We start from the raw sequence: 14,890 nt of genomic DNA on the forward strand, positions 1-14,890 counted from the left end.
TCCGCTTAAGGGAGTTAAATTACAACGATGGCGCATTCATTCATATTTAAGGGTGCAATGAGCACTGGGCTCATGTGAGCTGCGCAAATACCAGAGATTCGCCGTCTTCCAGATAATTTTCAAAGACATTTCATCCCTGATTTCTCTTACTCAAAAGGTTTATCGAATCATGCACGCAACTAAGTGGAATTCAAGCATTTTCCGCTACATAAATGTTTCCTCGATGCGCTTAAAAATCCCAATAATGGGTCAAAAAAAACAAATATAAGGAGGGGGAGTTTGAGATTTTTACGCAGAGCTCGACACGCCGGGAGGCTACTGAATCTCCCAATTTAATGCAGGTGTGTGTCGGTGCGGTGACTGAAATTAGCATCTGCTTGGCTGGATGTGAAGTTGTATTAAGTTTGTGATGAGGAGCTAACGACACAGGTGTTGAACCAGGATGTGCATCCATCATTATTCAGTAAACAAGCGCTGTCGGTGTATCAGTCACTTTTGCCCATACGCACAGGTTTATGTCCTAACAGAAAGGCGATTTTCACTTGATTCATGCGTCTGAAGTGTGACCTGAGCGGGAGAGCCAGGCGCAGAGACGCGCATCCGAGTACTCACCTGACTGCGCTGCACTCGATCGGATCACCACCAAAGTGACGAGGACGCAAGCGGTGAACTTCATCTTGGTAGAGAGCTGCTTGCCTTGTTAAACTCCCGTAACTCACATGTCCAATTAAGATATCCTCGTATTTCACTCACACACACAAAAATAAACAACCCAAAACAAGAAAAAACGTCGGAGTCTTCTTGGCTTCTTTGGACAACTGGCACAGTTTCCGTGCGCACCCAGAGCCCGCGCCGTGGAGAGCTTTTACGCACCGCGCTGTGTTGTGTTTGTTTATCAGTTTCCAGACCGGTGTTTAGGTCGGTTTCCACCGCAGACACTCTTGAGCCATTTACTCGTCACAATGCCATAGCGCCGGTGGCTTGGGGGGCGGGAGGGGCGGGGGTGGGGGTAGGGGGGTGGAATACATGTGTTGAGATGGGGAGGGGTTATGAACACGCCTCCTCCTTGTGATTGGTACCTCATTCAGCCTATTAAACCGGCTGTCCAAAATATTAGGAGCGTTTTGTGTTTTTTGGAAATCCGCCCACTTCACTTCTCACCTCTCCCGATTGGCTGTTTGGCCGCATTGCTGCTGTCAATACACTTGTCAGGAGCAGATTTTGTTTTGGTTTCGCGCCGGGTGGTGTGCTGTCCTACCTGTGTCACTGGAAACAACACAGAAATTGGCTTTTCATGATCACATAACGATCATAATTTAAAGTCATGTTTCATTAGTTTCTATATAGACTATTGGTTGCAATTACTGCACATAATTGAGAGAGATAAACTCCTGTAACAGAAAATTAAAGATAAAATAGACATACACTAATGTCTTCAGGGGAAAAGATGGAAGCATCATAAATTACTGTGATTTTCCAGAGGACGCTTGTTAGAAGAGTATCATAATAACAGCGTTTGCTTCATTTGTGTTTGTGAATTTAATGTGGGCTGAGAGAAAAGTTTCGTGCTGTGCCAGCAGGGTCAGCCTCTGCAAAGATCCGCCACTCGAAGGCACAGCCGATAAACTTTGATGATACCAGTCTAATGGGGCTGCGGTGACGGCAATGGCACCAGCAGCATCGCATTTTCATGGCCGCTCATTTTACAGGCCAGTGTACCCTTCTCTGCTCCCTGGCCTCGTTTGTGGACAGATGAGAAAGTGTGAAAGCGGCTGCGAGGACAAAAAGATACGGATTAGTGATCCATGTAAGGGGAAAACTCGGGCATAAACTGGCTCTATAACCAAAATGATTCCACACTTTAGGCAGCAAGGTTGCAAAAGGACCGAAATGATCCCTCATATGTCCTCATGCAGCTAAAGGAATTGTTCATTTCGTGTCCTCTGCTGCTCTCTAGGGGAATTTGTGGAGAACTACTCTGTTTTGAATCAGCTGCAATGAGAAAACTGTGCATCGTGGAGCTCTTGAGGGATATAAAATAACATTTGGGTTTGTATTCTTCATAAATTCTACACTCATAACAATGGGAATTCAATCAGAAGGCCCCATGATCACTTTAAAACCTGGTTATCATCATTTTTGGCCATAAAAACTGAGGTAAGGGACTGGGTTTTAAAAGGTAAAGGGTTGTATTTTTTATTTTTGTTGAAGGGAGGTTATTTAGCCAGTCATTTAACAATTTCTCATCCTAGATGTATGCATTATTTTATTCTTCCCTTGAGATTTATTTATGTATTATACAGTCACCTAAAAATGTTAAATTGCATCATTTTGTGGTGTTAATTCTAAAAATGTGTTGCAATAACTGCACCATTTTTGTGATATTGTAGGGATTTATTTTTATTTTTTTTATGGTTTTTTTTTTTAAGTTTTCAGCCCTTCAACCTTCTCCAATAACTTTTCTACAGTCCCTAAAAATCAGCATTGTGTGCATTGATTGAAATATGCCTTTTGCAAACATGCAAACCAGTATAAAGCTGTGTAAAACATCCTTTAAAATCAACAAAAAGTGGGTTTGTCTTTAAAAAAAAAACAAATCCACGAACACATGTATCCACTGAAATATGAACCTAGGGGAGATACACCGGCTGTCAGTCTGCACAAAGCAGTAACACATACATGAAAACATTTATTTGAGCTATGGGATTAGTCTCTCTTTCACTCTCTCTCACACATACACACACACACACACACACACACACACCAGCTCAGGCAGCCTCACTGGGTGGCAGCACAACGCAGAGCAGCCTTGAGAATACTAATGAACGTCACTCTGTTCCTGTGCAGAAATCTGCAGATAAAACATTCAATTAGTGAGCTGCATGAGATTCGTAATGATACAAGTGTGACATGAAAATGGGAATTGCATCTTTGTGCTCTGAAATGAGTCCCTGCGTGAGTCCAAAGTAAGCTTTGATTGGTTGCAGAACGGCGGCTCACACTGAAGAGGGGAGTCCGAGTAATCCATTACAAATGATCAAAAAAGTAATGGAGAAAGCTTGACTCATAGGCTTTTAATTAAAAACTTACAATGAGTCTAATGACATGACATCTTACAGGAGGCATCTGCTGTGATAACAGGGCAAATTAGAGCAAACAGCATTCAAATGACAGATTATAAATCGTGATAACTGTAATTATATAAAGGCCTTTTCTGTGTTTAGAATGAACAGGAGGCTGCCTGCATCCTTGATCTGAATGTAATCTTGATCCGTGCGACCGTCTTTATGCTCTCCCCCATTTTCATTGTCTTTGCTGTGGAGGCCTAACAGCAGTATTGATGCCATTTGAGGCAGTTATTTGTATTTAGGAAAGGGTCTTTGCCGTGCTTATTTAAGAAATTCTTCTGTTAGGATGGTCCTGTCACAGCTGAATTCCCATCCTAACATTAGACGTCAGACATAGGAAGTTTCTGTAACAAGGCTCCCCCTTCAGGGGCATCACAGTGATCTTATTATGCTTTCTTACAGACTTTTAATCTCTTAGATCCTTTAACTGGGCTGTAATATTCCAACAGTATTCCACACAGGACGTGTTTACTACTTCAAGTTTATCTATTTTATCCCACGTGGCTCACTAGTCCCATGTGCTCTTACGTTTGTATAACATGACTGCGAGTTAGGGTTATATGTCATGAGATTTTTTTTTTTTTTTTTTTTTTGGAAATGATTCTCTTGGTTTATTAAGACCAGCACTAATTTTGGTGCCTGACTTTGTTCTGTCCCCTGTGATCAGCTCCACACTGTAAGCAGCAGGACAAGAGGATCAGATGACAGGCAGAGGGTCTATGATTAGGGCTGCGCTGACGGAAGGAGGCTGCCCCACTGGAAGGTCAAGGGGCTTTTACGCACACTTCTTGTCGGGCTGCGGTGAATTCATTTGTAACCTTGCGTGTCGTTCCTGAATCAGTGGCTTTGGCTGGAGGAAGAATGAGCCACGTGCAGCTCATGTCCAGGGAGTGAGCAGAGCTTGGGGTTGGTTTTCAGCATGGCTCTGGAGAAGGCGTCGCTCCTGAAAGCAGCGCTTGTGTTGTTGTTGGCAGGTGAGTGTTTGTTGTAGTGAATCCTGAAGTTCTCCTGAGTGGCTTAAACTTGACTTGTCTTGTCTATTTTCCAGAGAAAATTAGTTTTGGATCATGTGTAGGGTTCATTTTTGGATATCTGGGATGTTTATAAAGAAGTGTTGTGTGTGCATGTGTGTTTTGCATTGTTGGCTAATTCTCAGTTGTATTATTTTATTCATTTACAAAGTTCACAAACATTGACAATTTTGACTACACACTGTCCCTTTATATTTTACATGGTGCGTTTTTGGTCTGAGGCAAGGTCTTAATTTGTATGTATGCATTTATTATCTATTTATTTATAGCAGACTGAAATAAATAATTGCAGAAATTTAAGTGAGGGGTGGAGAAAGAATTAAAAGTCAGAGTGTCACACTGTAGAAAGACTCTTTTAGAAGTAAAAGTACTGCATCAGCTTCCCCTTAAGTAAAATACATGATTATCATCAGCAAAAAATAAAAGTACTCAATCAGAAAAAGCTTGACTGTCATGTAATTATTTAATATATTATTGAGCTATTTTTACGAATGCAATGGTGGAGCTGCTTATAACTCCATTTATTTTATATGATGTTGGGCATCCTAATCTTTCACAGTTCATTATATTCTCCGATCTCATCATATGTGCCATGTGTGACATCTTAATTGCAAAGTAACTATTAAATATAGATACAAAGAGTGCATTAATCACCTCTGGAGTGTAGCGGAGCGCAAGTTTAAAGTAGCATGACATAGAAATGGCAGTTATTGCAATGCGGATGTTCAACAGGTTCCAAGGAAGGCTTCAGTTTGGCTGCTGAAAGGAACTTATAACATGCAAAGTGCTTTTTAGGTATAAAAATATCCTGATTCCCTCACTAGTTTTCACACAGCTGCAGAAGAATAACTCCTCTGACACATTCATACACCTCTCAGTACAATAACATGTATCCAGGGAGGGCCTGTGTGCAATATAACAGGAATCCCTCATGCATCAGGTTGCTTCCAGCGCTCCCTTCTCTTGATGGGCTTTTGAAAATCCTCTGTCTCTGGGCTTTACTTTCACCCCCACATCAACGCGAGAACATGAAAATCAGGCTTGCATGTGAGCGAGAGGGATCATGTCACATTCATGGGCATCAGTTTTGAAGATCCATAAATACTGAGTCGTAGAACGGCAGGCAGAATTCACGATTCCCGCTCGACTGATGGGTGTTTCCTTTGGCCAAAATCTGGAAAAACTTGGCAGTAAATCAATAGGGTGCTGCAGCATCTGTCACACTTTGCTTTGATTTTGCTGGAAAATGGAATGCAAACGCAAGCAGCCAAGTTGGAAGGCTTCTCTGAACGCTTGAATGTCAGATTCCTCTATGAGCAGCTGCCAGCAAACAGACAGGTGAAACATAACATCCTCACAACTCCGTGAGTGATAAACAAGCTAATAGATGCTTAATTTTTTTTTTTTTGCTCAATGTGTGCCGCACCAGCGATGGGGTCCTGGCCGTTTTTCACATTCTTCTTTCAGTAGCATCTCTTTTCGAAATCCCCGTGTCAACACAGTCAGTCTTCCTTTGACTGTTTCAGAGCCTTGAAAGCCAGCTGAGACAGAACAAACATAATGGGCACACAGTTGGCCCTTATCAGGCTGGCGCAGACTGAGATCCACCGTATTCCTTCATCGTAACAACAACCTGTTCGTTCCACACGGGCCTTTTCCGCCTGCTTAAGCTCCATCTCCTACTGTACTGCTCAGTGGTGTTACATTCAGCTCCGAGTCCTGTGGGGACAGCTGCGGTCTGCCTCCACGTTAAGAAGCTGTTTACACACATCTCTGAAGTAAACAAATGGGATTGGGACTCCTACTGCAAATTAGAGTCTTTTCTTAGTGAGAGCAGCAGGCTAATAGGGAAGAGAATGGTCCAATAGGAATAACCATTGCCAGGACATGACCTTGTTTGCTGTTTCCTTATTATGAAGTATTGAAAACAGCAGATAACCTCTGTAGTGCTTTGTTAAAGCTTTTGTATCTTGACAATAATGCTAAGTTTTGCTCCCCACTCGCTGCAATAGAGCGATCACTAACCTAACCCTCACATACGTCCATTCTCTGTCATATTTCTAACTTGATGATTGCATTTTGTTTGTTTTTTGTCCTCTTTAGCTCAAGTTCTTCCATCAGCGTCTGGCTGCAACGGGGGATTCTACGAGAGGATGATCAATGATCTCTGCTTAGCCAAGTTCAAGTTCGATATGGGAGGACTGGACAGAGGCCTGTGGTGCAGCTGGAAGGACACTATGGAGTAAGTTCACCTGCTGGGTCGTGCGAAATCAGTGGGCAAACGCTCAACTAAAAACAGTACAAAGACTGCGCTGAGCACCAGCTGATGGATGAACCAGTGAGAGCATGAAGGAAGCAGCTGATGCTAACTAATGCTATGCTGCATTTGACTCTTATTCAGAGCAAATATAGACTGTCAGAGACCCAAATCTTAAACCGTATTATGCACATTTTCTTCTTCAGTATATCAGTCTCGCCCAGCTCGATGTTCCTGGTTTGTTATTTGCCGTGAACAGACTGAAAATGCTGAACGTGAACCTTTTTTTGTGCTGCACATTCTCCTCATCAGTGATAATATTACATGCATGTATTTTTCAGATATGCTATTAATGGAATAAAGAACTATTATAACTCCATAAGGAAGCTGGTGGGAGAGAGCATACTCTACATAATCTCTCCATATTTAACCACGAGTCTTTCCTTTGTTAACATTGATCATAGCCATCTTCTGAGCTTAATGATACACATGTATTATATTCACCACCTTGCACTCCATCAAATATAGTTTTTTTCCATTCTCCCTGCAGGATTAGCTGTTTGTGGAGGAATGATGTTGTTTGCCGCCCACAATATGTTGCTCTGATGAGACTTCAACCTGCCTTTGCAGCTGTTTGACATATGGCCATCACCAACTCCTGTCTGTGTTTCCACTCACCACCACATCACTTGGTCACAGCCCTTTATTGTATCTGTCGCACATTATTATTGCGTGTGTGTGGGCGTGTGTGTGTGTTAGGTGGCAGTGCTTTCTCAAACACTGGCGCTCAGAGGATGAGTCAGACAGGAGGGTGAAACGAGCTGAGAGGCCCACAGGAGACTGTCAAATCTGTGATTTCCCTCCTGGCTCACGGGCCTCTCTTGCTCCAGCATATAATTTGTGGTTGTGTTTGTGAATGTGCAGTTGTTAGCCCTCATAAAAGACTCGCACAGGCACATAGAGGGTTTGCGGTTATGTCACAAAACTCCTAGCAACAATGTTTGACGCCATCTTCAAGGTCCACTGGAGAGCTGGCTGGGCGACAGATAAATAAACCACGCAGACCAAAAAATGCAAATCAGGCTTGTGTGTGGGTGCAGACCAAGTTAGCGACTTCGAAAATAAAAGTCTAATAAGTTGGATTAGTTTCAAAGCAGTGGTAGGATGTAACACAATGGGCTTAAAGCAAGACGGGAACATTATGAAGAATTTTCCTCCCACACACAAAAAGCTGAATTCATAAGAAATAAAATGCACCCTTTGTCAAACCTTCCTTTCACCCTACTTGGTCTGGTATGATCAGTTAGCATATGGTGGCTATTGTTAGCTAAATTTAATTCTCCTTTAATCATTTGCCACTTGTGGCTGCTGTTCAACAAATTTGAATTTGTGAAGTTGAATCCCCTCAAATCCGTGAAGTGATTTATTTTTCTAAATACTTTCCCAACTTATGATTCGTCCACTTGTCAGCAATCTAATACCCGGCACCACAAATCAGTTCCAAGTTCACCAGCGTCCGAACCACATTGTCTGCCAAGCGGACAAGTGGAGGAGAAACAGTTCTGGTCATTTATGAAACTGAGCATCTCAGCCATCTATAGATGAGCCCAACTCCTCTTCCTCACAATTTTAAGATGCATCCACCTCTTCTCTGAGTCATTCCTCTGCTGCTCAGGACACTGTTCTTATTTTGCTGATTGTGTTCTCTCTTCCTCTCCCTGTGGATTGACCTTGAACAAGTCAGAAACCAGCACCCAGGTGTTCTAACCTTTTTCCTTGAGCTTGTGAAGTGATCTACGCTAATCAGAGTTACTCCTTATTAGGTCTCCAGTGACCTTCTTTTGTCTGCTCATGTTGTCTGCTGCAAAACACCATGTGATTCACAACTGTGAGCACCATGAGGAAACTGTGTGTGTTTCCCAGAATAATGAAAACAAGCCTCTGTTGAAGGATTTTTCTAAATTAGCAACAAGATTTTAGTCTAATTAACACTTGAGATTTCACTGCCAACGTGTATTTTGTAGCCAGATGAATAAAACGGGATATCAGAAAATTTATTACTCACTAAAACTGTGAACAGAGAACACGCTACTGTGCGTGTGGTGTGTGTGGACACAAATGCTTGTGTTGCGCATGTTGCGTCACCGTGTGTGGGTGTAAATACTGCGTGTATTTGCAGCTTCACTCGAGACTCAAGACTTGCTGGTTAGTTAAGAAACAAATAGAACTTTAACAACAACAACAAAAAAAGATGGCGTCACTCACACACTGAATTGCTCAGAGCTATGGAAAACACTCCAGTCTCTCTTGACTCTTGTCTTACCTTCAGACCAAAGCAATGGTCACTCAACACACGTCTATTGCCACACTTGTGAGAATAATTTAACCCTAATCTTAAACCTTTACGAATTCCAAATCTTAATCAAGACCCCAAGCGTGAGTCTTAATCCTAAACTGTCATTGAGTTTAACCCTCCCTTTAAACCCTGGCCCTCGCTCTTGAAGCTGAAACACTTGAAACAGCTCCCCGTGATGATCGCTGGCTCTAAAATCCACCAGCATTTTGAACAAACACAAAAATAGAAGCACACACAAGTGACTTGCAGTCAATGGGCACTGAGTCATACATAGCATATTAATAATAAAACCATCAGGCTCTACATCATAATTTTAGTCAATTTCAAACCATTACTATGTAAAATGGATAGCCAACCAACCAGGGGCCCCAGTGCCTCGGGCCCTAAAGACCCCCAGACTGTGCTGATTAAGTGGCTCCTTCATCTTTTCTTTGTATCAAAATCTAGATTTAATTTGCCCTTAATAGCCCAGTTGACATCATGCTTACATGGTTCATTTTCCCCAATAAATATGCGCTTCACTCATAACCAAATTAACCTCCGACTAATTAACTTATGATCAAATCAAGTGGGGGAACACGGGGAGCCAAGTCAGGATCCACGGCTCACTTTCTGTCGCCTTGCTTTTATTACGCCGGATGATCGATGCAATTATCGTTTGAGAGTTGTGGAAACCTCATGTTGTTTGACCTGTCATAGAAAATAATAAATAATAGATAGCACCCAGCAGAGGAGGAAAAAAACATTAAAGCTGGGTGCATTTTTACTTTAAGGGACTGGCCTTTCTGACCACTTGCCCACTCAGCCTCCAGCTATGCAGTTGAACACAGTGGCCGCTCAGACTCTGTGCTGGTATGGATGGGGCAATGCTGTGCTGAGGGCGCTACCCTTTTGGTATGCATCTCTATTTCCTTTGCCCTCTGCCACCTAGCAGTTATATTTAGCTGTGTTAAGCCCACTGGTAATTCTAGACACTCCTTTGGTTTTTTTTTCCTATCAACAGGAATCCCTCCTCTGGTCCCACTCTGAAAGGACATTTCAAAGACACTCCAAGAGATATTTTTAATCTGAAGCGTGTATTTCTAACACTGAGTAACAGGGGAACGGAGATAACGATAACTTGAGCTTATCGTAGAAATCTGTTTTCATGAAACTCAATGTTTGTTTCAGCATGTTTTCCTCAGAGGTATATTTGACTGTGTGTTGTCGCCCTCTGCAGGATCTACGAGGGACTGACAAACTGCACCTACCAGGTGGCCCTGAGGGTCGACTGCTTCTGGCCAAATCAGATCGTCGACCGCTTCTTCATGCAGATTCACCGGATTTACTTCCACGACTGCGCTCTGACCGGCCGGCTCCTCCACGACCCGCCGGTTAGCATCCTGGCCCCGTTCATCGCAGTGCCAGTGCTGGTCACCCTGCTCATGACTGCCCTAGTGGTGTGGAGGAGTAAACGCACAGAGGGGGTTTTATAGAGACCTACTTCTGGATTTGGACTCAAGGCTTGTAAATACAGATGGACTCCTGACAGGCAAAGACTGAGCATGTGATAAAGGATTTTAGAGTGATTTTGCTCTTAAATTGTCTTGAAATTGTGTTATTTCTTTATTAATACGATGTGTGTGTGTGTGTGGACACTGCAGTGAAACAATTGCTCATGAAAAACTCCTTGATCTTTCAAAAATAACATGTATTAAAAGCTCTATTTAGTATATAAAAAAAATATTTATCTGTGCATCATTTTAGAAGATAGCATCACCAATATTATGGTGTCAAAGTTTGGCTGGGGAAAGTAACAAAGTCTGAGATTCAGGGGATTTGGAGGCCATGCATGTTAATTACCATCTGTTCTCATGGCCCTGAACAATCTGCAAACACATAAATAACAGTAGAGAGGAGGTCTCTCAGAGAGACACCAATGACTTGGATAAATTGTTGTTGTAAATTTTGGAAAAGAGGTGAAGAAAGAGAGGAAAGGGGAGCAGAAGCGTTGGTTTTATTCTCATCTCATCTGCAGAGCTACATGCATTTCGGAGGAAACCAAATGGCGCCTGGATTAAATTTTCATGAAGACGCTGATGATTTGTTTACATTCAATGAATCGACGCGACACGCAATCAGTGCTTTTTTTCAAAATGTTTTTTTCAATATCTGCATTTCTCCATCTTCTTCTGGAGGATGATCGCACTTCAATTTATGTTCAAATACACCAAATGTTCCTGATTAAATCTGTTGATGTGAAAGACTCATGTTTGAAGCGCAGCTTACTTCAAGATGCAGACATTCTGCATTCCTCTCATTGAGCTCACGAGAAAGGAAACTCATTTAAGAAAAGTAAAATTTAAAGGCTGCACAAATGGCTCAATGTGGACTTTTCCATCACTGTGACAGGGCACCATCTAGTGTTCACTGTGGAGGTCAATAGTAAATAAATAAGTATTAAAAAGTATATGTCATATTTACATTAGAACATTCATATATGTATATTTATAGAAAAATCAACGTGCTTGTCACAAAGTGATACAGATCCATCTTTGCATTTCAAGGGATTCTCAACGTCTGTTTATATCTGGCTGTGCAGGTTTGCGTCACTTCCTGGTGAAACCTACAGCTGTGGTTTCCAACCTGAGGATCAGGACCCACAAAAGCTCTTTTTGATCGGTTGCTCACAGCCGGTAGACGTGCAGCACCAATGCTGACAAAGGCCAACAGTGGTTTGTTTCAAGACGTCAGGAGTCAAAAGGGTCAGGAAACAGTGGTGTGCAGGATTCAAGGTTTGCATGCCAGCCAATAGAAATACTTCACAACCACCGTAACTTCTGTGTCAGGAGAGGACGCCTTCATGGCAGACAGCAACCTGAGATGGAAAGAGACGGAGTGGTTACACAGGATCTAAAATCAATTCATGGACGGACTCATGGCTACATGTTATGCATTTGCAAAATAGCTGAAGAAATAGAAAGTAGTCTAATGAGCTAAAACCTCAGACGACTCTCTGTCCTTGTTAGACAAAACAAGACAAAACACAGGTCAACTCTCTGTACAGACAAACAGCAGAACTGTGTGTAAATCTTTCCAAACTGTGATAGTAATTAAATACAATGTCATACTTTTTTTGTTTTCCATGTTAAAGTTATGGCTCAGCACTTGTCCTCCATATATTTCGCTTGCTGGGCTTCTGTCCTGTCAGTGGCAGGGGAATTAATGGTGGTTATATTATGAAAGCAGTAAAAGCCTTCAACAGTTAAGCTTAGTCAAGCAGTGTTTGGCTTTTCTGATTAATGCCTGCGACTGTTGCAGTATTCAAAAGCAAATTTCAGCTCTTGTTGATGATGATAAATTAATATCTCTAAAGATAAGGAGACCAGCGGCAGGCGAGTGGAGGTGAGAGCTCAGGGCCAGAAGTTAACGATTAGCTTTCTGGATAGATTGGAGGTTAATATCTCACTTGTTCCTGATATCATTGGAAAGACGCTCAGCCTCAGCGGGGTCCTTTTGTTGCAGTTTCTGGTAGCTGGAGAAGGTCTGCACCATGCCCATGTATGCAGTCAGTGGCACGGCCCTTTTAACCCGGAAACACTCATTCCTGGTGGAAAAATAACATGAACTTATCTCATGCATTTTCGTAAGGATGTTTTTTATCGCCAGCGTGAAACACTCACCACTCTTTGTCCGGATATGAGCAGGAGTCCAACATGTCTGTGTAGATCTTTATCGAGCTCGATCCGATGTAGGGATTTCGGAAAGGAAGCAAAGCAGCGTAAAACTAATTTCAAAAAAAGAACACAATTGAACACAATGGATTTACATGCTGCTTACTTCTCAGGTGTTCGTATAGTTAATAAATATTTTCAGCATAAAGTCATTTCAAAGATACAGTATCACATTGATGAGTATGTCACTTATATTGCCAGCATAAGCAGCTTAATCACCACATATATAAGGTCATGTATCAAATGGTATTTGACGTGACATAATTCACATTTAAAGGTGACTGAATGACTGATTTTAAGTCACACAGTTAATTTATGGTTATTGACTTGCAATTAAAAGTTATTTTTAAGTGGTTTTAAAATGTGAAATCTTCTTGTTTCTGTTCCACATTAGGTTTTATGTTTTGGATGTACCTCTTTGCAGATGTCATTGAGCGCGTTGGTGATGTCTCCATACTCTAGCTCCATGTCCATGGTGTAGCTCAGGAGAGCCAGGCAGCCTCCGGGCCTCAGCACCCTGTCGGCTTCCAGGAGGAACTTCTGGCGGTCGAACCAGTGAGCCGCCGTCATGGCTGTCACAAGGTCCACCTCACCGGCAGCAAATGGGAGCTCTTCTGCAGGACACTGCCTGGGGTCGAGGCGGCCAGGACAATGTAGCAGGAAAAAGGGAGAATTTGGGGATTGGGGAGACTTTACAGAGTAAAAGAACAAATGCATGGCTGATTACAACCCCAGTTTTATCAAAGTCCCCTCCCACACCTTCCCTCCACCTCACCTGTATGATACATTTGGAGGGTTGCTATTGTTCAGCGCCATCTCCAGCTGGGCAGGGCTGACGTCTGTTCCAACAACCTTGCTGAAGTACGGAGCCAATAAGGTCGTCCCTTGGCCGGAACCACAGCCAACATCCACTGCAAGTGTGAATTGGTTTGGCGTCTAAAAGGAATTGAGTTACACTGTTTAAATGAATCTTAGATGGATTAATTATCCTGGGTGGGCCATAACATGCTCAATCAAATAAGCTGCAAATTACTATCAGTGGTGTGAAGTATTTGAATAAATGTACTTCGGTTTTGAGCTCAAGAAGATGCAGCTTCATAGGTATGACGGCACACCGGATTGACCCAGACCGTACTGTTACTGTCTACAATGAAAGGGGTCTGCACAACAACAGTCAATGGATCAAATTTTCTGATGGGCTTCTGTGTTTCTGGAGATGAAAACAACAACCCCAGTGCTGCAAAAGGTGCAACAGCAACCCATTGGAGGATGTGGATGGCAAGGAAACTCAAGATGAGGAGGAGGAGGAAGAAGAGAAGGAGGATCTTGAATTGTTGTGAGATGGTAGTTCCAAGGCGATCATGTTAGAAAATAAGTTTTCGTTATATTATATAAGTCATTCAAAAAAAATGGGGAAGGTGGGGGTAAATCAGTCCTGCAGACCAGGCCTTCCTTTGGGAATACATCAGGCTACAGCCCCCGTCACCAAAGTAATCAACACCTTGCAGGGAGGGACCAAAGTACACGTGGGCTTCCAACAAGTCAAGACATCTATGAAACTCAGCAAGCCCCTGAGTGATGCAGTTCTGGCTGGTGTGAGCAAGCACTCAAAGACCCTGAGCTGACTGCAGCAGCATAATTGCATGAACCACTTGAAATATGTCACTAATCTACAGCAAAGCACATTTATCAGTAATGAGTGTCACCTTTCGAACTGAAATCCTGACATCCCGGACGAGGACAAGTACACACAAACTATTATTGGACTAAATGTGTATGAAATTGTAAGTCTGGACTTCATGAAGGGAAACCAAGTGATTCAACATTTAAGTCATCCCATTCACAAGAAGCCCCCGAACTACTTGGTTGAAGATCAACACTCCTCTGTCACTGATTTTGAATGTGTAATTGAATCTTTTTTCTGGTAAGATGTCTCTTCTTTTGCTCAGGGATGGTTTTCAGGTCCTCTTTACACCTCTGATAACAGCCCCAAAAGCTTTTTGAACAAGTTGGTGTCCATCCACAGGGCGAGGTTCAGTATTTAGAGGCCATTGCTAAGGGCTGAAGGGTGCAGACTGAAAAATACATTTTCTCACCAATGCTTTATTTCCCACACATCCACATGCATTTTTGGCCTCTTTCCCTTTATTTGCCATTGCCTTTTGGGCTGGTTACATTGCAGATTATTCGGCAGAACTACGACTGTTTATAAAGCCTTCTATGGCTTTATATTCATTATTATTAAAACTTGCACACTTACCTTTTTCTCCATGAATTTCATAATCCTGCTGACTAATTCATGCGGTGCCACTCTGTACTGCAGGTAAGCAGTTGCATGATCTCTACCCTCAAAGAGACGTACAGCCATGTTTCACAGCGCTCATGCACGTCAAAGTGCCCAACTG

General features: G+C 42.5%; 3 protein-coding genes across 4 annotated transcripts in view; 1 reads left to right on the forward strand and 2 right to left on the reverse strand.

Annotated features, from left to right (window-relative positions):
• LOC139352082 (receptor tyrosine-protein kinase erbB-4-like) overlaps nucleotides 1-964 on the reverse strand; it is a 223,706-nt gene extending 222,742 nt beyond the window's left edge. The window contains exon 1 of one of the 2 annotated variants that reach the window (XM_070994128.1): nucleotides 613-964. In XM_070994128.1, the coding sequence (XP_070850229.1) occupies nucleotides 613-676 (64 nt within the window). In that variant the 5' untranslated portion in view covers nucleotides 677-964. The remainder of the gene's footprint in view (nucleotides 1-612) is intronic. The other variant, XM_070994129.1, reaches the window with a different exon arrangement.
• A 3,083-nt stretch (nucleotides 965-4,047) lies between these two features.
• Nucleotides 4,048-10,247, forward strand: LOC139327919 (receptor activity-modifying protein 1-like). The gene is made up of 3 exons (XM_070957947.1): nucleotides 4,048-4,102; nucleotides 6,263-6,401; nucleotides 9,992-10,247. The coding sequence occupies exons 1-3, from the start codon at nucleotides 4,048-4,050 to the stop codon at nucleotides 10,245-10,247; spliced, it is 450 nt and encodes a 149-aa protein (XP_070814048.1).
• Nucleotides 10,248-11,541: 1,294 nt separating this feature from the next.
• LOC139327906 (putative methyltransferase DDB_G0268948) lies at nucleotides 11,542-14,853 on the reverse strand. Its single transcript, XM_070957929.1, has 6 exons — nucleotides 14,746-14,853; nucleotides 13,261-13,421; nucleotides 12,900-13,113; nucleotides 12,435-12,538; nucleotides 12,221-12,358; nucleotides 11,542-11,629 (listed from the first exon to the last, which is right to left on the reverse strand). The coding sequence occupies exons 1-6, from the start codon at nucleotides 14,851-14,853 to the stop codon at nucleotides 11,542-11,544; spliced, it is 813 nt and encodes a 270-aa protein (XP_070814030.1).
• Between the last annotated feature and the right edge of the window lie 37 nt (nucleotides 14,854-14,890).

Source organism: Chaetodon trifascialis, chromosome 24, assembly GCF_039877785.1.
Source record: "Chaetodon trifascialis isolate fChaTrf1 chromosome 24, fChaTrf1.hap1, whole genome shotgun sequence".
Lineage (NCBI taxonomy): Eukaryota > Metazoa > Chordata > Actinopteri > Chaetodontiformes > Chaetodontidae > Chaetodon > Chaetodon trifascialis.